The following is a 23135-nucleotide window of genomic DNA, read 5'->3' as shown; positions in this document are numbered from 1 at the left end:
GGTCATTTGGACATTTAGTCTTCGTGTCCGATTTTCTGGATCGGCGTTTCGAGCCAAAGGCGGACGCGTCCGTCTTCGTTAACCGGCCTAATGGAACAATTGATCGCGTTTGCTGGAACCGCGTAAAAACATCGGGAATTCATGCGCCATTATCGGAGAGGGGTCGTGGGAACCGACTTGGTGTCAAGGTTGCTCGCGACTATTTCCGCCCGATTGTCGATGCGCACCACATCCGGCCAAGAGTCGGATCGACCGATAATCGGTCGAAGGAAAAAAAAAATGGAAATTAGTTCGTAGAGCGGCCAATTTCCCTGCTTAACGAGTTATCGGTCCCATTAAAGTCCCATTAAGCGGCGCGCGTGGGGGGCCCGCCCCCCCTGGGTCCAGGGGACCTTTCGGGTCCCTCTTTCGGGATTCCGCGAGGGCGCACGCGAGAGGTAAGACTAATGGGTCGCCGACTAATTGCCCGCGGTAATTCGGATTATGTAAAAACGCGATAATTAGTGGTCGCGCGACCATCGGTGGGGGAAATTAATAGGTCGGCGGTTAATTTCCCGGCCGGGAGGGGGGCTCGATAAATAAACACCTACGTGGCACGACGGGCCCCGGCCCGAAGACGTTAATGATGGGAAGAGCCGACCCCGCCGTGGACGCTCGTAACTCTCCGCTCGGACGGCTCGGCTCGGCTCGGCTCGGCTCGAATTTGTAATTGCCACGCTGGAACCGCGCCGATCGCGCTGGTCCGGCCGGAAGCGAGGAGGGACCGACAAAATCTGTCTTGCGGTCTTTGCGAGACCGAAATCGGGGCCGATCTTCCTCATCCCTAGAAACTAGAGCATATCCGTTCGACCCTCGCTCCGATACTTAATCTCCGGATTTTTGAGAATTTTTGAGGTGACGGATTGAAAAAAAAAAATATAGACCACCGTTCCTTAGGCTCGGATAGACTCGAGCAGGTGTCACCGGTCGGTGCAGCCATTGGCCCGTTGACCCATGGTCCATGTAGGTCGTCCCAGAGAAACCGTAGGTGGAGGGTCCCGATCTCTCCTCTCGAGGACTCGAGAATCCCTCTCGTTAGAGCGCCCGTCGAGTGGGAGGCGCGGAACGCGGACGGAACCGACTTTCGCGCGATCGGCCGGTCCGTTCCAGATGCCTCGAGCGAAGTTAATCGCCGATCCAGGAGATTACCCGCTGAATTAAGATCGACTTAACGAACGATCGCGCGGTACCTCTAGGGGGGGTTGCGCAAAATTCGTTCGGTTGCGAGGCTCGATCCCTCGGTGTTCGCTCGCTGCGCCTTCGTGCTCTGCGCGCCATAAATCCGCGTCGCCTACGATCCGCGATCGGCTCGACGCTCTCTCCGAGGGATCCGCGCCGCCGCGACGCTCCTTTCGCTTCCGGACCCCGCTGCTCCGCTTATTCGTCCCTACCGGGTCTTTCTTCTCGATCTCGATTTTTTTCCTTCTTTTTCTGGGTAAAAGTGTATTGGATGTTATCGCGACGCTCGACGCGAATGGATCCTCGGGAAATCGAATTTTAATATTAACTTTTTCGTTTTTTGAAAAATTCTTCCCCTCCCCGGTGGAGGACTTATCGGGACTCCGCGAGACTCGAGTTTATGCAAATCCGCGATAACGGTTAATCGCTTCGAAGACGACGTCGATGGGCGGGAGGGGAAGGGGAGGGAATAAATTCCGAATACCTTTCGGCGTCGAGGCGTCGCGGCGTCCAGGTGTAAGGAATTTCTTTTTAATCGCTCGCGCTGGAATTATTTATGGGCGTCGTGGGCTCGGTCGCCGCACTGCCACGGGACGCGGCGTATTTTTCCGCTGGCACCTTTCGAGGAGGCGACGTTTATGGGACCTCGTTACGGGAATCGCGGCCTCGGCGCCGCGACGCTCCGACGCGGCGCGTCACGATCTTCCTGCGGGCCCGCGAGAGAAACTCGACCTGGAAGAGCGAGCCTCGTATCGGTTCTTGGTTACTTACGCTGAGAAAAATAATTCATTGAACCGAGGAAATACTTTGTTAATTCGAACAAGTGAAGACCGACGGAAATTAAATCCGGAAGGTTCATTCGATCAGGATTCTTTAATTTATTTGTAACGTCCACGTGAATATTTCCTTTCTTTTTAAACTTTTCCCAATTTCTTTTCGGAGGCTTTCCCAGTCGCTGCATCCCCGGGGAAGACTCGATCGTTCGCCTCCGGGGGATTAGCATTTAAAATGAGCGCCGCGGGATCCCCGGCTCGCGATTGGCTCGCGATTGGCTCTGTCGAAATCCGTTTATTACCGGGACGGCCGCGGAATACAAGATTGATCGTCACTTTCGGTGTTTGTAATTATTGTGAGCGATGCCCGACGCCGGGACGCCGGGGTCCGGGGGGCCCTGCAGGGGCTCATTGTGCCGCGCGGCCGCCCAAAGGACGCCGGCCTCGGCGCGCTCTCGCGGCCCTCTACACGCGCGCCGAAGTACCTACGCAAGAAAGCGACAGCTCGCATCTTTCCCGCAAGCGGATCATCGATCTACGTCCTGGGGCTCCCCGGGCCCGACTGAGGCCACGCGATCCACCTCGGCTCGTCCGCCCCCGGGGTTCTCATCCGAAGATCTGGCCCAATAATTTACGGAAATAAATTTAAAGGAATACATATATTTCGGGAATATATAATATCTACATTAGAGGATCTTTCGATTCCGGTTAGTCGCCCTAAATAAGAAATGTCATTGGACCAAAGAAATATTTTCTTAATTCAATGAATCATTGACTGACTCAAATAGACTCGAATACTCGAGTCGGCTGCTCTGAGGTTTCACCTCACCTTAAAGGACATCCGGAAAACGCGGCGCCGCGCCGCGAGCACGAAGTACCGGTGCCGCGGCGACGTCACTCCGTTCGGTTGACCGAACGAGCGTGCGGCTCCGCGCGCTGCACGTGTGCGCGCCCAACCACACGCTCGGTAGGATACACCGGCGTAACGGTACCGAATCTGCATACCGTACACGTTAACCTCGCCGTGGCGTAGGCCGGTACTATCGAGAGCCGCATCATGCTAATTTCGCCTCTCCAGGAGCGCCGGTGCAGTTGCATCGCCGAGAGTCGTGCCAGGATCCCGAGGGAGAAGGGAAGACCCCATGAAAAGGGGAGAGGGGGGCGTTCCCAAGAAATCTCGGAAATTAACGACGAAAGGGGGTAACGACTACCGTCGCGTCATTTTTTCCCCGAGTCGAATGGGAATTAATATGTCATACGGGGAAATTTCTCGATGTGTTTCACTTAACCTTAAATCTCGGGAAAATTCGAAGGGGGTCGCGTGCTCCATGCGTCTCCGCTTCTTAACGGAGCTCTCGAGTCGACGTTCCCGAAAAGTGGAGGGCCGGTGAAGTAAGACGAACGAGGGGACGAGTGGCGGCGGGGGGGCGAGGGGAGCGGAGGCACGCGGGACCATGTCAATGAATCATCGGGGTATCTCACGATCTGGACAAGCTCACCCGCATGTTCCCGAACAAGTTTATCTCATTTCGCGTGTCACCTACGCGTCATTGTGTGATCCCCCTCGCCGCCGCCGCTGCCGCCCCTCCCCCGCGACGCTGCCCGAGGCGGGGGTATAAAAGAAGGCGAGGACCCGCATCCCCGACACTCCGCGCGCGGCGCGCGACGAATTAGGACCGTCTCGGCGATTGCGGAGGAGGGAGCCCGCCTCGTCCCAGTGACCCGTGAGTTACCCTGCACGGGGGATTCACTTTTTACTTTTTTTTTTTTTCCCCTATTCTCGTGCAATGTACGTAGATATGTAGAGGTATATACGTCGGTAGGATATATTTCGTCGGCTTCGTTAAAGCGGAATGGTGCGCTCGCGCACATACGGAGGTAAATAGGCGGCCCGGGTACGCGTCTCCGAGGGGGACCGGAGCGCGCAAAGGGCACGGCGAGATATCCAGGCAAGAGAGAGACGCCGCTATCCCCGGTCGCGGGGATAGAGGGAGACGCAAGGAGACGCGGTCGGACCGTCCGTTCGTTAGCTGCGGGGCGGAGGTTGGAATTCACCGCTTCCCAGCGGGGCGCCTCCTCTCGAGAGGAACCTCCGTCTCCGTCCTCCGCACTCCGTCTCGCTCCCTCGCCGCCTCTCTCCGGCTCCGCTCCGGAGCCGCGACCCGCCGAAACGTCCCGTAGCCGGCACGGCCCAGCCGCATCCGGGAGACCCTCGGAGAACGCTCGCGGCCAGGTGTCGGCCTTCTATCCTTTCTTGAATTATTCAGGAATCGGATATAGCGAGCTGTCGTTATGCAACGATCACTGTCTCTTTATTATTATAACTTTGAGGTGCCGATAAGATATTGCAGTTTCAAATTATTCGGAGCACCTGGTTTGGAGAAAGGTGTCGTAAACATTATGATTTTTTTATTTATACATAAATGGCACTTTCGTAACACCTGAATCTCTTAATACCTTGCTCTATCTTCGCGTCGGGTCTCCCTATTTGCGCGCCGGGATCGTACCCAGAATTCGACTCGCTCTGTAATTCAGAGCCTGACCCAAAGGGAGCCGAGTTCTTGGGCCGTAATAAACGATTCTCTCCCCTTCATCTCTCCCTTCTCTCTCGTCTCGATCTCGAGATTTACCCGCGAAACGCCCGTTGGGACGTGGGCGCGCGCCTCGTGGAGATCAAGCGCAGCGACCTTGCCCGGCGCACTTGTCCGTTTGCACCTTCCCCTAGGAAGCGCTCGCGATTTCTTGCCCCTTGGGATCCGATTCTCGTATTTACGACAATGCCAAATTTTTCATAAGAGTCTATTCGTATGAGAAAAAAATCCGTGCAGGAGACTTCGTCGACCTCGTGCAGACCTAACCTCGATCTCCATCTGCTTGCAGCGGTCCAGAGGGGGCGAGTGCCACCCTCGCAGCCGGCGTTGCCAGGTCTCCAGGGTCAGTTCGCCCTGACGAACGGCGACGCCGTGGCCTGCGCCAGCCTCAACGGCCACTCGTACCTCTCGTCCTACATCAGCCTCCTCCTCAGGGCGGAGCCCTACCCTACCTCGCGGTACGGTCAGTGCATGCAGCCCAACAACATCATGGGCATCGATAACATCTGCGAGCTGGCCGCCAGGCTCCTCTTCTCGGCCGTCGAGTGGGCTCGCAACATCCCCTTCTTCCCGGACCTCCAGGTGACGGATCAGGTGGCGCTCCTCAGGCTAGTCTGGAGCGAACTATTCGTCCTTAATGCCAGCCAGTGCTCGATGCCGCTCCACGTGGCGCCCCTTCTGGCCGCTGCCGGTCTACACGCCTCGCCCATGGCTGCCGACCGCGTGGTCGCCTTCATGGACCACATCCGCATCTTCCAGGAGCAGGTCGAGAAGCTCAAGGCTCTACACGTGGACTCGGCCGAGTACTCCTGCCTCAAGGCCATCGTCCTCTTCACCACCGGTGAGTCTTTGAAGATTAACTTATCACCGGTCGCGTGTTGCCGGGGAAGGGATCATGCGTCAACGTCGACGTTTTTTGGGGAATCGTTATATGTGAAATTACATTTTTTTATAGAAAATTGTTAAAACATCTGTAAAGAAATTTATACGCAAAATCGAGGGTGGTTTGTGATCGGAGAATACGTTTCCGTCTCGGCAGGGGTTAGGGCGACTCGGCGCAGATATAGAACGGTTCCCTAGTCGTAGGGTGTTCCAAGTCCCTAGACAATGGCCAGTGCCTCCGATGACAACCTCGCGTCCGGCCTATCTCGAGCGGCGCTCCGGGCCCTATCTCGCGGCCCATCGCGCGGTGCGGCCGAGCCGCGCGGGGCACGCGTGCACGCACCCGCGCGAGGGACCGAGAGGCCACGAGAGAAAGGGCCTCTCTCTCTCTCTCTCTCCCTCTCCCCCGTCTCTATGCTAAACCGGAGAGATACGGCGACCGGCTATTTATTTCCGTGCTATATGGCCGCGCACGCGTTCAGGGTTAGGTTATGCTAATGCCCCGATTCTCGGGGGTCCCTCTTTCTTTCCGAGTTCTTCCTTTTTTTTTTCTCCCCCGAATTCCCTCGACCCTCCCCAAGAGGGGGCCGACCGGACCTCGCATCGTGGACCCCTCTCTCCCCCTTCGGGACGTAACTCCTCTCTTTAGGGTTACCATGGCTTAAGTCGCTCTTGTTTTTCCGTTTTACTTATTTATTTACTCGTTCTCCATCGGTCCGTTCCACGCCGCTCCGCGATTTGCCTGGCAACCTCCGGTACGGTTTTCCGCCCGTTTCCTTGTCCCCCCCTCTGGCCCAGGTTTCCGGGATTTTGAGGATTTTCGACAACATGGGACCCAGGATTTGCACCCTCGCAAGCGGGCTCTAATTGTTCCCGCGAAGCCGCGCGTCGTCGGCCGCGTCTAACTCGCCGCACCGCGGCTTTCTCTCCGCCGCCACCGCGGTGGATGCATACCCGGTGGACCGCACTCCTCGGAAGACTCGAATTGGCGATTCTCTTCATTTTCGAAAAACGACCATTTTCTTCACCCTTTCTCTCCCATGTATTCGAGACTCTTTTAAATTTTTAGAACACGAGATTTAATTATCTACCCTTCTAATTAAAATTAATGTATTCTCTCTCTCTATAAAAAATACATAAACCACCTGGGGATAGTCGAGTGGCCCTCGATAATCGCAATATTGTCTCCGGTGAATGAAAATATTTTCAACTCTCTTGGAAAGGATTTATGTATTTTTAAAGGGCCCCATTCCGCGGACACCCGGTGCATGCGCCTAAGTGCACGGCGTGGATATATTTCGTGCCGCGAGAGGGCATTACGGCGAGCGCGGTACCTACGTGTATCTTGATGGGAAACACTCCCACGATTATGTGGCATGCGATGCAATTCCCTTTTGCCTTGCCCAACCGACGCGCGTATCGCCTTCCCGTGCATTCGGGTCGCTATCCGAATCAGCTGTCTCTAATTAAGGGTAATCCTCCTCGCGAGGCGCTCCACCTTATCCGCGACAAGAGCAAAAGGAAGCTCCCTGCTCTCCCACCGTGAACGAGGAAAAAAGAATAATATTCCCCGTTTCTCCAGCCCCCTTCCGCGAGACGTTGAAAAATCGCCGATGCGATCGATCGGTGGATTCAAGATTTTTTTTGACGATTTAATATATTTAGAATCATCCTTTCGTGTCACCTTAATAATCGGAATTCTGGTATTTTTAACGGGATATATTTTAACGACTCTTGAGGTGGATACCTCGATGGAACAGGGAGAGGTGCACGTCAGGTATCGGAGGCTGGGAACCACTGCACTCTCGAGTGCACCGTCCCTCTCGGATGTTTAATAAAATATCGCCGCATCATTAATGCAGGCAACGCGTCGGGGCCGTTACTTGCGCGCCTTTTCCTTCCTTTTCCCGGATTGGAGGCTCTCTCCGTCTCTCTCGCTCCCCCAGGACGCGAGCCGCTCCGATGCACCGTGACTCGGTGCATTCGGACAGTGCACTCTATTCATGCCTAGAGCCGGACCTGACGCGACGTCCGCCGCACACCCCCACACCTGTCGGCCCTCTGACGGCCACTGTCAATAGTAATTATACGTTAATCCCGTCATGCAAATACTTCGATTCACGACGGGAGAGTCCTTTTTTTTCGCGCTCCTCTCCCGCCCCCCGGGATTCCTGACAGGGGTCAAGAGGACGCGTCGGGACGCCGGACGTTCAGGGTGGAGTCCGCTAAGTAGTAAAAAGAGACTGAACGCCATGTATTGAAATCGTTCCCCCTTTTTCTGACTCACGGCCGGCGGAAAAGTCGACGGACCGCGGGCCAATTACGCGGCCGCGGTCTCGCGGTTCCTCCGCGACTGACTGACAAATGTCTCGGGAGGGCTCGACGCTGCCGGACGCCGGCGTGATAGACGCTGATTACTCCGCGGACCCGAGAAACCGTTTCGATTGTCCTCCCGGGCCGATCGATCCTCGCGGACGTCGAGACCGCGTGGAGAAATCGCGACGCGCGAAGTCCTAACCTCGTCCGCAACTCGCGCAAAACGCCGGAAATTCAATCGCGCTCGTTCCCGCGATTACGCGAAACGCGACCCTCTTTTCCTCGTTTCGCGTTGATCGCTAAATCCACGCTGGAATTCCGCTCCATAAAAGTGACTCCTCGTGCAAATAACGGTCGTGCGTGCAATGGTAATCCTTCCATCCGGAGGAAAAGCGTTCGTTGAACAAATGAAGTATTCTGCTAATTCCTATAACAATTATTTCGGTCAGTAACTAATTATTTCTTTGGTACGATGAATTTTTTTTAGAGTTAGTGGAAGGTCATTCTGCATATATTGAAACGTCAAAATATTTATAAAACATTTCTCCAAACCGAGTGGACCGAATAATTTGAGTCTTTAACACGGTACAGGATTACCGGGACGCTTCTCGTTAGTCCGAGTACTCGCGTGCGTTTATCGGGGTGTAAACGCAAAAGTTCGTCGTTTTTCCGCAAGCGCCGGCCGAGGACAATGCCGGTGTCGGCGCCAATGCATCGCGCCGGGGGTGGCGCCGTGACACGGGGTGTTATCTGTGAACCCGACTCGCAACCCCGGTGTTCGTCCTGCCCCCTCTTGCTCCCTCCCTCTCTCGTTGGCGCTCTCTATCTCGCGTTGTTGCGTCGAGCCGGGTCGGGGTCGGGGTCGCGTGGCCAACCCTTGACTCGGAGTGCGCCCATTTTCATTTTATTATCTCTACTCTTTACCCCCCGCACCGGGGCCGCGAATCGCCCCCCGACCCCGATAACGACCCCTCCTCCGTCGATGTCCCCGAAATCCCCTGCAAGAGTAACTTAGATTGCGCGTATACGCAGGAAAAAAAAAATCCGTCAGATACGCCTGCCTTAAAGATTTCTGGTTTTAAGGGGATACGATTACCACAATTGTGGTTTCCCTGGTCATTCTTTTTTTTTTCTCCGTCTGGATAAAATTATCCACCGTTTAGCGATGGGTATTTCGAGAGCACGGAGGGTCTAGGGAATTTACCCTTTGAATCCGAAATACCCGGGGGTCTTTGAAAGGTGGTATCGGGTCGAGGGGTGCTCGGCGTAAATCCGCCCTCTCGTGGAGGATCGCCATCGACGGGGAGCCGCGAAATTCCGAGGAGTCTTGGGGTGTGCGCCTCTATCTGTATGCATATTCCTTATCAGCATATCGCAGGGCAAGGGTTGCCCCGGTATTAGAGTAAGCCACGGTATTAACCCCGGAGTTTAATATAAACAGCGGTGTTTAAAGGGTGGGCAGGGGCCACCGCGTGGCTGCCGGACAATGCCGGCCTTATCGACATATCCTGCCGCGACCCGACCTCGTCCCTCTTTACGTCCTCTCGACGTCCCCTGAACATTCAAGCAAACGCGAGAACCCTCGATCCCAAGTCTCGGAAGGTCGGATAAACGTTCGGTCTGACCAAATGACGACTAAAAATTCGATTCGCGCCTATATCGCGATTACGATCACTCGCGCGTATGTACTTTGCGCGGAACTCAGGGAGAGGGACTGGGATGATTTAAATCGGTTAATTAAATTCCCGACTAAAATCATCGAATTTATTCTTAATCGCGTACTTGGCGGAAAAGTCTGCCGAGTTTCGAGAGCCGCTCTCGAAGTCGACGTTCACGGGCCCCACGGGAGAAACGGGGCCGAAGAACTCGCGCGGCCCTGGAACTGGATCTGCCGCTCCTCTTGGAGCCCGTTTCCCCGCGGCGGGCCGTCCAACGTCCGCTGCGTTTCCGTTAATGTCTCCATCCTCGCGGGTAACGAGCCGCGGGAGAAACGCTCCCGCGGGACGTAATAACGAGGCGCGGACCGTCGGAATGGCCGCCGCTCACCTGTTTCCTAGAAAAGGGGGAAAAAAGAAGGAGAGCACCGAGACCCGCCCTCGGTGCGCTAACGATGTGCTCCAAAGCGACACGCGACGCCAAGAACCCGAGAACGCGGGTTCTTTTCGACATCCAGCCATTTCTCTCCCTCTCGGGGTATAATAAAAATATTTTTTATCGCTCGCTTCGACGTCGCGCGAGGAAACGCCGCGGCGTTCGGCGCCTCCGGAGGCTTTCAGGGGAGAGGAAACGGAAACGTCGAAAGCGACGCCCCGAGCGTCGCGGGAAAGGAGGAAAAAGGAAACCACCCTCTCTAATGGCCGATCAATTTATTCGCATCGCCGGGATGGCCCGTCTCCGGTGGGCGGGCTCGACACTCGCGACACTTGCGGGGGGTCGAAGAGCGTCGCGACGAACTTGGAGGAAGACGCCGGGATTTATGCCCCTCGACGTGGGGACTTAAGAGGGACGTCGGAACCCGCGGCCGCGGAAACGCAGGGAGGCCGCGGTAAATAAGGACGTAAATTGGCACCGCTCGTAAATCTAAACGGGCATTTGTTCCTAATTTAAGACCCGGCGTTCGCCCTCGGGACGCTAAGGAACCGCCGACGTATCTCGGCGAGCAAATCGTGTAAACGGTGCTACGCGCTTCCCGCACCCCCCTTGAGATCGAGGTTATGAAGTATGGCGGCTTCAAGGAAGGGCCTGACACCCATGAAATTTCATTGTCTATAACATATTTTTTAATTAACTATAAAGGAGACCTCTCCGACGCCTCTTTCTCGGCGTCGTCGTGACCCCCTGGCAAGGGGTCGAGCTCGCGAGCATTCCCTCGAATCCGAATTTCTGGGCGAAGCTTTTAAGGGACGGCGACAGGGAGCCTCGAAATAAATGGCCGAGGCCGAATTCGAGAGGTCGATTTTTCCCGGCTTGGACTCTTTGTTCTAATAATAAGATCGGCCGCAAGTATCGCGCCCGACCCGAGTATATCCTCCCTCTTCGTCCCTCTCGCTCCCGCCACCTAGCGGCCGACCAATTGTTGGAATTCCGATAGCGACGCTATTTTTACATAGGCGGGGAACGCGCCGGGGGCAGGCGCAGCGATGCGCTTCGTTATTTAGCGCACCCTCCGTCAAACGGCGGCCATAAAACACGCCTGCGCGTAAATAAAAGCTCCCCGCGGCTGTCGACGCCGAATCTAGGCAATAGAGAGGCGCCCCCTTCCCCCCACCCCCGGCCCGATATACCCCTCAAAGAGTGGTGAAAAAAAAAAACACCTCGCGTAAAGGAAACAAGAGTGGCGAAAATAAACGACACTTTGGTGTCTTTGAAGTCGGGCTGAACAAAAATGCGAGTAACACCTCTCGCTTCTTTCCCTTCCTTTTTTTTTTTTTTTTTGGTACGCGATGCCAGTAGTCGAGAATGCCCGATTTTTACGCGAATTGTTCTTACTTTTGTCGGTGCTTTAAGGTTACATGAAAGCGCGTCAAAGAGGTCTCGTGTACCAGTACCAACGTACCAGTTTGGAAACATTTTTTCTAATTATTTTCACGTTTCGATGTATGATCCTTTCGGAATACCTTAATGGATGTCGATGCATTTTGACGTGTAGGTGTGTCGGAAAATGTCGAGTCCACCCTTGGGGGCAGGGGGCGCGGTGATTGTTTTCGTTAGACGGTAATCATCGGGCGTCGCGCGTCCCCTCGCGGGATGCAACGGGAGGGGCGCGGGGAGGGGGGCGATCGACGGAGGGTATAAATACGCGCGTAACATTCCTCGCGGCCGCAGATGCCGGCGTGCGGCGGAGGGGACAATATCGCGCGCTCGCAGATTGCGCTGTCAGGGCCCGCGCGGATAATATTCGGGGTGACACGCCGTGTATATATCCGGGGGGGTGGACCGGGATGTGACTCAGCATCCCCCGGCGCCCGCGAGGGGATCCCGCGGGAGTTCCGGGACATCCCGCCAATCGGCGTCCCGCGTGTCCGTGACTGATCTCCCCTCGTCTCTCTCTCTCGCTCTCGCACCCTCGGTCGGTCTTCCTTCGACTCGTCGAATTCCGAGGACGCCCCTTTGCGGAAATTTGCCGTCTCGACGCCTTTCAATAATTTCTAGTTTATTAACTTTTTTATCAATGCGTATACACGCACGATTCAGGGTATGAAACGGAGGATAATGCGTTTCTTTTCCGTCTTCCACGGAATCGGTGGTCCGCGTTCCGCATGCGGGACAAAAGATCGGTCTGTTCCGTAGCAAGGACTCGCTATCGCTCCGCGGGGGGGCGCGGAACGAACAGCGGTCCTGTTGTGCGATCTTCTACCCGCGGGGACGGAATTCCGTCCGGCTCGGACCTCTTCGAGACCGGCGGTTTAATTAATCCCGTTTACCCCGGCGCGATCGGCTGTTGCTTCCTAATAGGGCCCTCATTAAGAGCCTGCCCAAACGCTCGTCTCCGCCGTCGACGTGTTTGCGCCTCCTGGCCGGACACTTCGAAGTGTACTTCGAGGTGTACTTCGAAGTGTACTTCAAGGTGTACCTCGAGGTACGCTCCAAATCGAGCGAGCGACCGGATTCGTCCCTCTCCTGACTCTCTAACCGTATCCTGGATTTATCTCCCTCTTATAGTTTCTTTTTATTTCGTACTCGCTGCAACTATTTAAGGTAATTATTTTAGTTACTTGGCCTGGTCGATACGAATCCATCTCAGGCTTATCGATAACTCTCTTATCTCTCTCTAGCCCTTATTAAACGCCATGGGCTCAGAAAAATCACTACGCGCCGTAAACTGGTCCAGAGTCTGTATCGAAGTACCCAGGCATGTACACTCGCGAAATGATTTGCTCGCCCGGTAATTCCGACACCGTCCCCCGAATCCGCGCGCGGGCCTACGCCGCTGCGGTTACGCAGGGGGGACTTTTAGCGGTGAAGTGTCAGCCCGCTGATAAGCCAAGGGCATTAATTTCACGGCGCAGTCCCCCTCGTTGTTCGCGGCCCCTGCTCGCCTAATACAATTATGTTATAACCCCTTGCCACTTGCCCCTTCCCCCGCCCCGGCCCCCCTCTTTATCTCTTTGTTTCCGCATGCGTTTCTCACTCCCTCCCGCGTATCTCCCCTATCCCCGTCTCTCTCCGGCACCCCTCGAGTGACGGCCGGTTTCCGCTGCGGTTTCCGACACACCGCGGCGGTTGTTCCGCGGCATTCCGCGGCCCGATTACGCGTAGCGAGGATCGCTCGATTAATCGAATTAATTCAACTCGCGGCGGATCGAGGGGAAAACGAAAATTCGGAAGAAAAACCCGCTGCGGATAGACTCACTCTTTTCCAAGCTGGAAAATCTTGCGGTTTGACTTTCTTTTTTCGCAACGGGGGGAGGGAAGGAGGAGAGGGGTATGCGGCGAATCGCAAACGAAAAGTGTCGCGGGGTCTCTGCATATAATTAAACGCGACGCCGTGTCCGAGGTACGTCACGCGATATGATTTGATAAGTTGTGTCAACTGCTCGTTAGCTAATTGTGAGAGAGCCACTCGTACGATGTGGAAGGATCGAGGGGGTGAGGGGGTCGGGGGAAGAGAACGGTCGAAACCCCGTATGCAGATGGGGGAGGGGAAGGGGTGGCTGCTCGTTTCCAGGGATGCGCTGTAGCCACTGTACAATGAATGCCCTTCATTTCCATACTTCACCCCACTGGTCAGCGGGAACGGACTAACCGGATTATTTGACCCCCGGCCCCCTCACCTACCCGTTAATTCCCGAAAAATTGGGGGCACACCTTCCACCGTGGCTAGGAGACGTCGATCTCCGAGTTCCGCTTTGTAAAGTACTTTGAAAATTAAGGGCTTTTTCGTAGGAATTAATCCTTTGGCGTTTATGTTCTTTAACAAACCCGTGAGTCCATGTAGGGGAGGCAGAAAAAGACCGGGGAACAAGGGCTAATCTCGGCACGCGCTGGTCGCAGTGCGCGCGGCACGCGCGAAAGGCCCCCGCTGATATCTCGGGCCCCTCGCCAGGGGGGCCCAGTCGGCGCGATATCGCGCACGGGCCCGCTCCGCGTCGGTGTCTCGTTAGCCGCGATCCGGAGAGCCGATACACCTCTTCCTCCGGCCCGGGGCCTGCAGGGGGGGCAGGGGACGAGTTTGCCTCGAGAGAGAGTCGATCGACTCTCCTCCGCCGTCGATCGCGCTCTCTCGGCCGAGAAATCAGATCGCTCCGCTTCGGCGCTTCTCCGTCTCGCGTCCTTCTCGGGACTGCCGTCTCCCTCTAATGTATATCCTCGTGCAAGGAGATGCCGCGAGATCTCTCGTGGATGACGATCCGATTGCTCGATTGCGGTCGGCCTGTCGATCTCTGGGAATTTTTACCCCCCGCTTAAGGTGTCAGAAAAGTCTCGCATAGGTATACCAAAAAGTCGAGATATATCGTAAAAGGTTTCTCCTAAATGGGTGCACCGCGTTTAAGGGTCCTATGCGCTTCTATGCTGAAACGAAGGTAACGCGAGATCTCGGAGAAAAAAAATCTCGCGACGAGCGCGAGCGTCGCGGGGGGTCCGAGGTGCGAAAACCGGCGCCGGTCCTCGGTTACGGACGGCTCGACTCTCAGGAAACCGGAGACCCTTCGGGCCCCTTAACCTGGCCGATAAATCGTCATCGGTGATTATCCGCGACGGGCGTTTCCGCGCCGACTCCGAATCTCGGGTCCCCGGATCCGCGCGCGGAAGGGGGCCGAGCGGCCGAGCCGCTCCGGCTCGCGCGGAGATGAGAGGGCAGGCCGCCCTCGGATCCCGCGAGTGGATAATTATTAATCGTTATTTTCGCCAATCGCGGCCGTTTATCTCGAGGCACGCAACGCCAATTATCTATCCGGGGCCCGAGAGAGTCCGGGCCCGTCTAGCCCGGGTTCCGCGACGGCGAGGTTAACGCGCCGGCAATTATCGGCGGAGCCGAGCCAAGCCGAGCCGGCCCTCTCTTATTTCATCGGCGCGTTTCCGCGTTGCCGCGGATATCGGGCCCGAGCCGCGTAAATTAACGCGGACGGCCGGATTAATCGGGGGGCGCTGCCCGGAGACGCGGATCCGCGCCGTAACGTCGCCCGTAAATCCGTCGCGGCAGGCTTTTCCGCGAGGAGACCGCATCCGGACTCGCAGCGGGCGACAGGTCCTGATAATATTTGTAAGACCGAGTCCACGACCGATTTTCCTCGCCACTGTTTGTCCCCGGCGAGTCAATCCGAAGACGAGTACTCTCTCTAAGTGGAATCAAGGCAGCCCGAGAGAGCGTCTTTGAGCGCCAACTCGAGTCCGATAACTCGGGGGAAATAAATTAACGGTAAACTCTGGGATAAAGAGGGCCGAGGGCGCGAGTCTCCCCCAGGGAGGGTAGGGCGGAATCTAACGAGTTAATTTTTCCCCGGCCGCGAAAACTTTCCACTCGCGCCGATTCGGATTCACCCCTTTCCCCCGAAGCCGGCGACGAAGTCGCCTCTCCGCGGGCCGTTGTTCGGCGACAAACGAAGTTTAAAACTCCAACCGGGGCCGAGAAATCGGATTCGGATCCTCCTCGGCGTGACTCGAAAAACTCTGCCGGTCTCTCCCGAGAAAAGGGAGAGAAAGGCGCGATTCGGCCATTGTGCGCCCGGGGGACGCGGAAGAAAATGAAAAGTCGCAGGACTCTCGAGAGAGAGAGAGAGTCGGTCGAAAGGACCGAGGAGGACCCGTGGAGGCCGCAGGATGCGAAACGGATCGGACGCGAGCGCGACACAATGCCTCGGCCCGGTCACTTGAATAAATATCAATCATAAAGGCGCCGAGGGAAATATTATTTTCATATTCGGCCCCATTTTTCGAGGCCGCGCGCAGCTGGACGGCACAATGAGACGTAATCCAATAACGCCGGCCGTCGAGGACCTCGCGAGATGCATCCAGCATGCAGCAGCCGGCGCATCCGGACCCACCATCCGGCATGACGAGGTCGAATCCACCCAGGACCTTTCTTTTCTAAAACCTCGGAATCGCGGACCCGATCGGCTAGCTCGCGCTTATCCCAAGATCGATCGTCGGGCGAACCCCCGAGACGAGTCCTCGCGAAAGGAGCCCGCGGGGGGGCAAAGTGTTCCTTAGAAATCCCCTCGAATTTAAGATTCTAAGAGCGAAGAAGCTAATTCCCTGACTCCCAAAATTCTGGATTCGATTTTTCAAGGGGATGCGAAAGTGACAAATTTTGAAACGATTTGGTACCCCCAAACGATAGCTCTTCGTATCACCTTAACCTCCTCTAACCCGGTATTAATCGGACGCGCGCGTCCATCCATCCCTCGTTTGGCATAAGCGGCGCATAAACGGGCGCGGATTACGCGTCGGGATCCGCGGCGGTGCGGGCCGACGAGCGCATTCCGCGAGCGGGAGGTGCGCTCGCGCCAAATCGGATATGTCGGCCCGACAATGGCCGGGGAGGTTAAGCGTGTTTGCCCTTCTCTTGAGGGCCCATTCACGCGACAATGGGCCTGCCGCCTTTCAGTTTCGGACCCCCTCGCCTTGGGGGAAACGCGAGGGAGACGGAGCGTCGCGGCGCCGTCATTCAGGACCGACCACCGGGCTGGGTCGACCCGGTGCGTCCAGGGCGGCAGACCCGGTGCCCTGGGGAAGTCGATCCGATGCCCTCGGAGAAGTCGATAAAAAAAAAGTTGGTCGACTCACGGAAATATGCATCGCTTCGACAAAATCCTGCGATCGAGTACGACCAAAGAAGTGTCAGTCGGAATGAACGAAATTTGTTTAAATCGACGATATAATTTCTCTTCTCGGTGAAATAATTGTTTCTTGCAATTATACGCGATTCCGGCAACGAAGCTTTTTTCTCGGTGGATGTACTCTGGGTGATTGACTCGGTACACTCGGAGGCGCCGGGCCTCGTTTCCGGAAAGGGACTCTAGGGATGGCCGAGTCACAATGAGTCTAATCAGCCGGAGCGTGTACACACGATGGACAACAAACCGTATTTCTTCGGTCCCGAGGACACGGGACGATCTTTATCGCCACAGAAGGACCGGCGATCCCGGATCCTCGAAGGACTCCCATAGAAACCCTCGCCCTTTAAAGTCGCCCCTTAACGTTCGAGATGCATCTCAGGGGTTTCAAAACGCGTGCCAGACGCATCGTAGAGATTCCTCCGCGTTGCACAATTTTGAGCGAGGAAAAAAAATTCAACGAACCGGGGAAATATTTTTTTTAATTCAAATGATAATTAGGGAAACTTAGGATTAGGATTTCCCTTAACGGGAAAATTAGGACCGATCGTTTCGAGAGGGCGAACGAACGAGGGTGGAATGACTCCTGCAGGGCCGTTCCGCGTTTTCCGCGAGTCGAATTCCCCGTGGAATCGGGGAACGAGAGGAAGCGGGAGGACGCGTTCCCCGTATCGTCAAAAATCGACCGAAAACATCGGTCGGGCCGAAAAAGGACCAGCTGCCGAACACGCCCGTCGCAGTTTCGGTCAAACACTCTTGCGGTCATTATCTCGCAGGAGGATGCGCCCCAAACACGAGCCATTCTTCTCGAGAGGAGAGTCCGGTGTCGGGCATTACGGTCCTACCCGAAGTACAAATCACGGTCCATTTGCTCCATTGAGCCGATGGACGTCGCCCGACGACAGTTCCTCCTTGGATGGGCCCATAAATCCCAGCCATCCCGGCCACCCCGGACTCGCGGACCCTCGAGAGGCAGCCTTCCGCGTTCCGAGTAACGCGGAAATCCGCTCTGGAAATTACCGCACCCTGAGAAACCGAGGAAAAAAAAAGCGACCGACTGCATCTCCCCGCAGAGAGACGAAAAAGAACCTTAATCAAGGAACAATAGGATTCGCGACAAGAGAGATACGCCGGATTTTGGAGTATCGTCGGGAGACGAACGGAGGAGAAATTCCGCCTGCTCGGCCGCTGGCGGAATATCCGGTGACTATCCCTCGGAGGTGCTTGGCGCCCGGCGAGAGGACGATACCGGTTTTTTATTAAGGCTATGTTACGTGGCCGTGGGTTAGCACGAGCTGGCCGCGCTCTGCCCTGGCGCGCGGCGAGCGGGCCGCACGCGGATCCGCCGCGGCCCACGTAGGTGTGCGCGCTACCTACACCGGCATTATACCACCGAGGCCTATCTTGATAACACGGCTTTCATGGAGGAGCTCGGAGTCGGACTCCAGTGATCCGCATCCAGCCCGAGCGGCTCGGAAGGGCCGCCGCGTCCTCGCCGCGCGGTCACGAAATCGCAGTTAGAAAGGCGGCGATCCCGCGAGTTGCGAACGAGTAGCCGCGGACTTTCCGCCGCGGGACTTACCGTTACCGGCCCTCCGGCTGATTTACAACGATTTATGATTCCTAATGATTTATAAATCCTGCCGACTCGGTTCTCGATCGCTAATGGCGTTTTATGTTCGACGGGGCTATTCTACCGATTTTTCTTCTCGGAAATCACGATTTGACATTTCTTTGAACGTACCTCGTCGCAGGATTTTCTCGCGGCGATGCATATTTCTCCGAGTCGACCAACTTTTTTTTCTCAGTCGCCCGGATAAAACGCGTCCGGCCTAAATCGACAGCCTATCGAATGGCAACCACTGGGCGGCCTATCTGTGTATCTTTCGACAAGCGCGCAACACGGGGCTTAAATTGAATGAAAATCACAATTGACGAGGCATTAGCATAACGTAGCACGGATCGGTGGGTGAGGTCCGCAGCCGCGAGCGGGCGGAAGTGGCGCAGCGCGCGAGGTCGCCGCGCGGAATCCGCAAACGCGTCTCGGCCGCGGCGCGTCCCCCGCTCCTGTTACGTAAATCGGTTCGATCCGCAATTACCCGAGGCGCGATTAAACGTCAAGAACCCGATTGCCCTGAATGGGTATTAGTTCGCGAGGCAGGCCAACGGTTTCCCCCCGAGCTGCGGATTAATTCGCGGCAAGTTTCCGCCTAAGCGGGCGCATATACGTATATAAAAAATTCCTCCATATATAAGCGCACGCGTACGCAAATCCTTTGGCCATTTTACATCCACTCGTCAACCCTTCCGCCGTCCTCGTCCTTTTTCCCTCGTCTAGCAGGTGAATCGGGTCCGCCGTTCCCCCGTAGGTGTCTAAGCGGGGCAAAGGGGGAGCCGCGGCCGAACCGCGCGGAGGCGTTCCGCCCACGCGGGGCCAGGTACACGACGCCCGGGCACCTGTCCGGTCGTAATCGACGCGTCGAGCATAATTAGCTGAATATTAATACGACGTCCCCAGCTGCGCTCCGCCGGCCGTTACTCTGGAAATTACGCCGCGGGACTGCCGCGCGAAAGGGGGGCCGTGGGGCCCCATCCTAAAGGGGGTTCGCGCGAGGTCGTTATGCGGGTGTTTATGGCCGGCGCTCGTCGGGCCCCAAGTCGGGGCCCAAGTCGGGGCCCAAGTTCCCCCCCCCATGGAGTCGCCGATCTCCGGGTTTCAGATTGTGTGATAACTGGCTCCCACCGCGAGTCTCGGACCCCCCACCGTTCAATGAGAGACATTTCTCATCATTTCCCATTCAGCCTGGCCGTGAGTTATGCGCCCGGTCCGCCTCTGTCCCTTCCTCCCCCCGCCGTCGTTCGATTTATTGTAACCGCGAGCCTAATGAATTTAATTTCATATTTCACGCGCCACGTAAGTGGGCCCCGCAAATTCGGGCCCCTTCGCGGGGGGCGTCGACCTCGGCATTTATTCCGTTGCGGCGAGATCTTCGAACTTTGTTCTTGGGATCGTGGAAATTTTGGATTTTCGTAAATCGTGCGTACCCAGCATTTTTTACGCAATCCCATTCCCCGCCCAGAACCTCCGGCATGAATTTTCGACTCTGTTCCCTCCGACTTCCCGAAACCTCGACGATGGCCCTTCCCACCCTCCAGGAAGGGATCGTCCGGGTCTTCCGGGAGCCTCGATAGCGGGGAGTGGGGCAAGAACCACGGCAGTTAAGTTATTAAATTTATCTCCGGGGCTGTTGGGTAAAAATACGGACGATTTATTATTTTTTTTTTTCTCTGCCTGCCTAACGACGCGAGCGCGGAATATGGCCGCTGCTACCCTCCACCTTGGCGGCGTCGCCGCTCCTTCCCCGGCGCGTTTTTGCCGCGCGGACGGGATAACTCCGTCCGATAAATCCTGCGGCGACTCTTGCACGGCACCGAGACCTCCTCCGATATCTCCTCGCGACTCGGAGGTCCTTCCGACCTACTTCGACCCCCTCCGAATAGTAACCTCCGATCTCCACCCACCGGACTAGGAACTCCAACCTCCAACCTCGAACCTTCCTCTTCCCAAAACCAGACGCATAAGATCGAATCAGGAGCGCGTCCACCATCAGGAGTCCCGAAATTCCCCCAATTTGTAAAGACAAAGTCCCGCGTTTCCCGGATCCCTCGGGATGGATCTCGGCCGACTAAATCCGGGGCAAAGTACGAGGTTTAAGAGGGTGGGGCCAAATAAGCGGAATAAATTTTTAAAGGACGACGATAAATTCCGTCCTCCGGAGAAGGGGACACGCGCGAGTCCCCTTTTTCTCCGAAACGTCCCGAGAGTCCCGGCCGGTCCCGGTAGCATCGCGCGGGCCCGCTCGTAAAACGCAGGCCGTAAAGTCCCGCGGGATTCCGTGCGTTTTACTTTGTCTCGGTGGGCCGCATTCTTTCTCGGAACGCCGTTCCGCATTTACCCGGGGATCCCCGACGAGGTCGCGATTTTTGCGGCTACCCGGCGACGGGAGGCTGCGTCCTCTCCGCCGCGAGACGGAAAAAGTTCCGACCCTGATAACGACCGATATAGTCCTCGCGTATGATTTTAATTGCGCGCTAATTATGCCGGCTTCTAATCGCTATGCCAAGCGGGGAGGGAGACCGGATCTCTGAGGTCTCGAAGGATATTTCCCCGCGAAGAAATCGCGTCCGAGCGATTTAATGGGCAATTCCCGCGAGTACATCGGCTCTCGGCCTCGCGTCCGCGAGGCTCGACGCTAATGGCATGCATTACGGTTAATAATAGTAAGAGAAAAAAGAAGGAGGGAAAAAAGAGCGAGGGGAGATATATCGGACGCATGCCTCGTAAAAATAAGCCGGCCTCTCCGGCGTGTAATTGCGCGGCCCGACACGTACGGGGTCCACGCGCGTACTGAGCTCGTGGCGCACTTCCTGCTCTCGTGGTGTCGGCCCCCCGTCCCCTCCCCTCCACGCATCTCCCTCCGGATGGCGGAGACGAAGCTCGACCTCGCGATTAAAAATGCACGTTTGAAAGGGAGGGAAGACGATAGACGATAAGATCGGGGATGCGACTCGAAGACGGACGCGGGAGGCGCCGGAGCACCTGCTACGCGTTTCGGGATTAGCGGCGAAGGAACGCGGTCGGAAACGCGGCAGAAACGGCTCGGAGCGATTATCGATCGCGGCGATCGCGGCGGGGTCAAGCAGCCGATGACGGGGCCGATAATCGGTCCGCGCTCGATTCAATTAACCGGCTCGCGGAACGCCCGCGGGATTTTCGCGCGGGCATCGCTCGCGCGCCATCCGCGGCCCTAATTAACGGCGATCCCGCGCCGTTAAACGCTCGGTCCGCGTTTGAGCGCGCAAACCGTCGGTGTAAACCCGTGGCCCGTAAACCCGCGCGCGCCGAGCCGGCGTAAACCCGTCGCCGCGGCTTCCTGCTCCTGGAAACTCGTATTTGCATTATCTACGGCATCTAGCCGACGTCAATAATAGGCCGATGCGGCGAGGAAGAGCGAGGAAGACCGAGCAAGAGTGCCGAGAGGCCGCGGCGATGGCAGCGAGCGGTTAATTAGATCGCGGCGAGATTAAATCGGCATCTCCGCCTCGGACGAGCGCCGCGGAACGATGCGCGCGCCTTAACGGTTTCGGTGCCGCGGGTCGTCGCGATTCGACGCGATTCGCCGCTCGTTTAACGGCCGAGGAGCGTCCCCGGGTATCTCGGAAACGTCGCCCGATGATTTGTGTCGCGAGCTCCCGGGGCCGGTTAAACCGCGCATTCCCCGAGGCGCTCCCGAGCGCACCTGCCGCGAGCCCCTTATCGGAGTACCCCCCTGATAGCGAGGATGCCGGGTCTTCCCCGAGAGGATGCACCTCCCTGTCGAAAGTTCTTCGGGGATCCCGCGGGAGCTCCTTTTTCCTCCGACTCGACCGGCCGGTGTCTCCAATCGATTCGATTCGTCCGAACCTGTCGATTAAAGTCCCCGCAATGTCGACGTTAAGGCGGAAACGCGGATTCGCGACGGTTCGCGCCGGCACCGTGATTACCCCCCGGCCACCGCCCCGTCCGCAGGGATTCCGCGACGTTAATTAACGGCTGTCCGCCGAGAGCGATCTCTATTTCAAGAAACTCGCCTGGGATTTCCAGCGATCGAGACCGCGTTGCAATCGATCCGAAAGAACTTCTCTTGCGCCTTAAGGTATTTGGTCGTAGCGATGCACACGCTGCGAGTCGACCAACTTTTTTTTCCTCGGTATTCTATTTCTTTTTATGTCGTATCTTTTTCCGTCGGAAAAGCGACTGGGGGGGAAATCACCCCCCGGGACCCGCGGCACCGCGAATGTTCCCGCAAAGTGGCCGCACGCAAACCGAAAACGCAACCCGGGGGAGCCGCAACCCTCGCCAGGGGACGACCGCCGCCCCGGGCGGCACCCTCCTGCACCCGAAATAATTGCATCGGGTGGCGTCGCCGGGGGAGGCGAGGGTGCGCCAAACCCGGGAAGGGTCCTCTCCCCGTCGAAATTCTTCACATTTTTAGGCAGAGGATCTTTGGGAACCCCTTCGGGAACGTTGCTCCTCGTTTCTGATCCGATCCATGATCCGCGTCCGGTTATCAAAAATCTTGACATTGGAAATCCTCTCCTCGAACTACCCGATTAGCCCCTGAAGTCGCCTCGGCGGGTTGGAACGGAGCCGCGAGAAAAGTGAGGTCAGACGGCCGGGCGAGGGAGCACGCGTCGCGTCAAGCTGACGCTCTTTTTCCCCGAGCGTCGCGGCGCGCATTATTTCGGCCCGTCCGCGATGTGCGCCGGGACGCCGTATATCTCGCCCGGGGATAAATCAAAGATGGGCGGAACCGACACGGGGAGACACCGCGGAGGCCGGCGGAAGGAGAGCCGGTCTTCTCTCCTTCTCGCGGGCACGACGCCTGGGTGGATTTATGGGACCGACGCCGGGCGTCTCCCCACCAAGGGGGGAGAGAGAGTGGCCGGATTCAGATATCATCGGCCGATAATTGGACGGCGATCGGGAAGTCGCCGGCCCTGACGATCTCCAAGAGAGACTCTCTCTGGTCTCCGGA

General features: G+C 56.8%; 1 protein-coding gene across 2 annotated transcripts in view; it reads left to right on the top strand.

The window, feature by feature from the left end:
* The window catches only part of LOC105695163 (nuclear receptor subfamily 2 group F member 1-A), a 51208-nt gene that overhangs the window by 17742 nt on the left and 10331 nt on the right, over positions 1–23135 (top strand). For both annotated transcript variants that reach the window (XM_012416516.1, XM_012416506.1), the window contains exon 3: positions 4872–5423. In XM_012416516.1, coding sequence (XP_012271939.1) covers positions 4872–5423 — 552 coding nt within the window. The remainder of the gene's footprint in view (positions 1–4871; positions 5424–23135) is intronic.

The sequence above is a fragment of the Orussus abietinus genome, unplaced genomic scaffold (assembly GCF_000612105.2).
Source record: "Orussus abietinus isolate OABI.00-Male unplaced genomic scaffold, Oabi_2.0 scaffold73, whole genome shotgun sequence".
NCBI classification, from domain to species: Eukaryota; Metazoa; Arthropoda; class Insecta; order Hymenoptera; family Orussidae; genus Orussus; species Orussus abietinus.
Note: the sequence above shows the minus strand (reverse complement) of the source record. Positions and strands in the feature narration are given on the sequence as shown.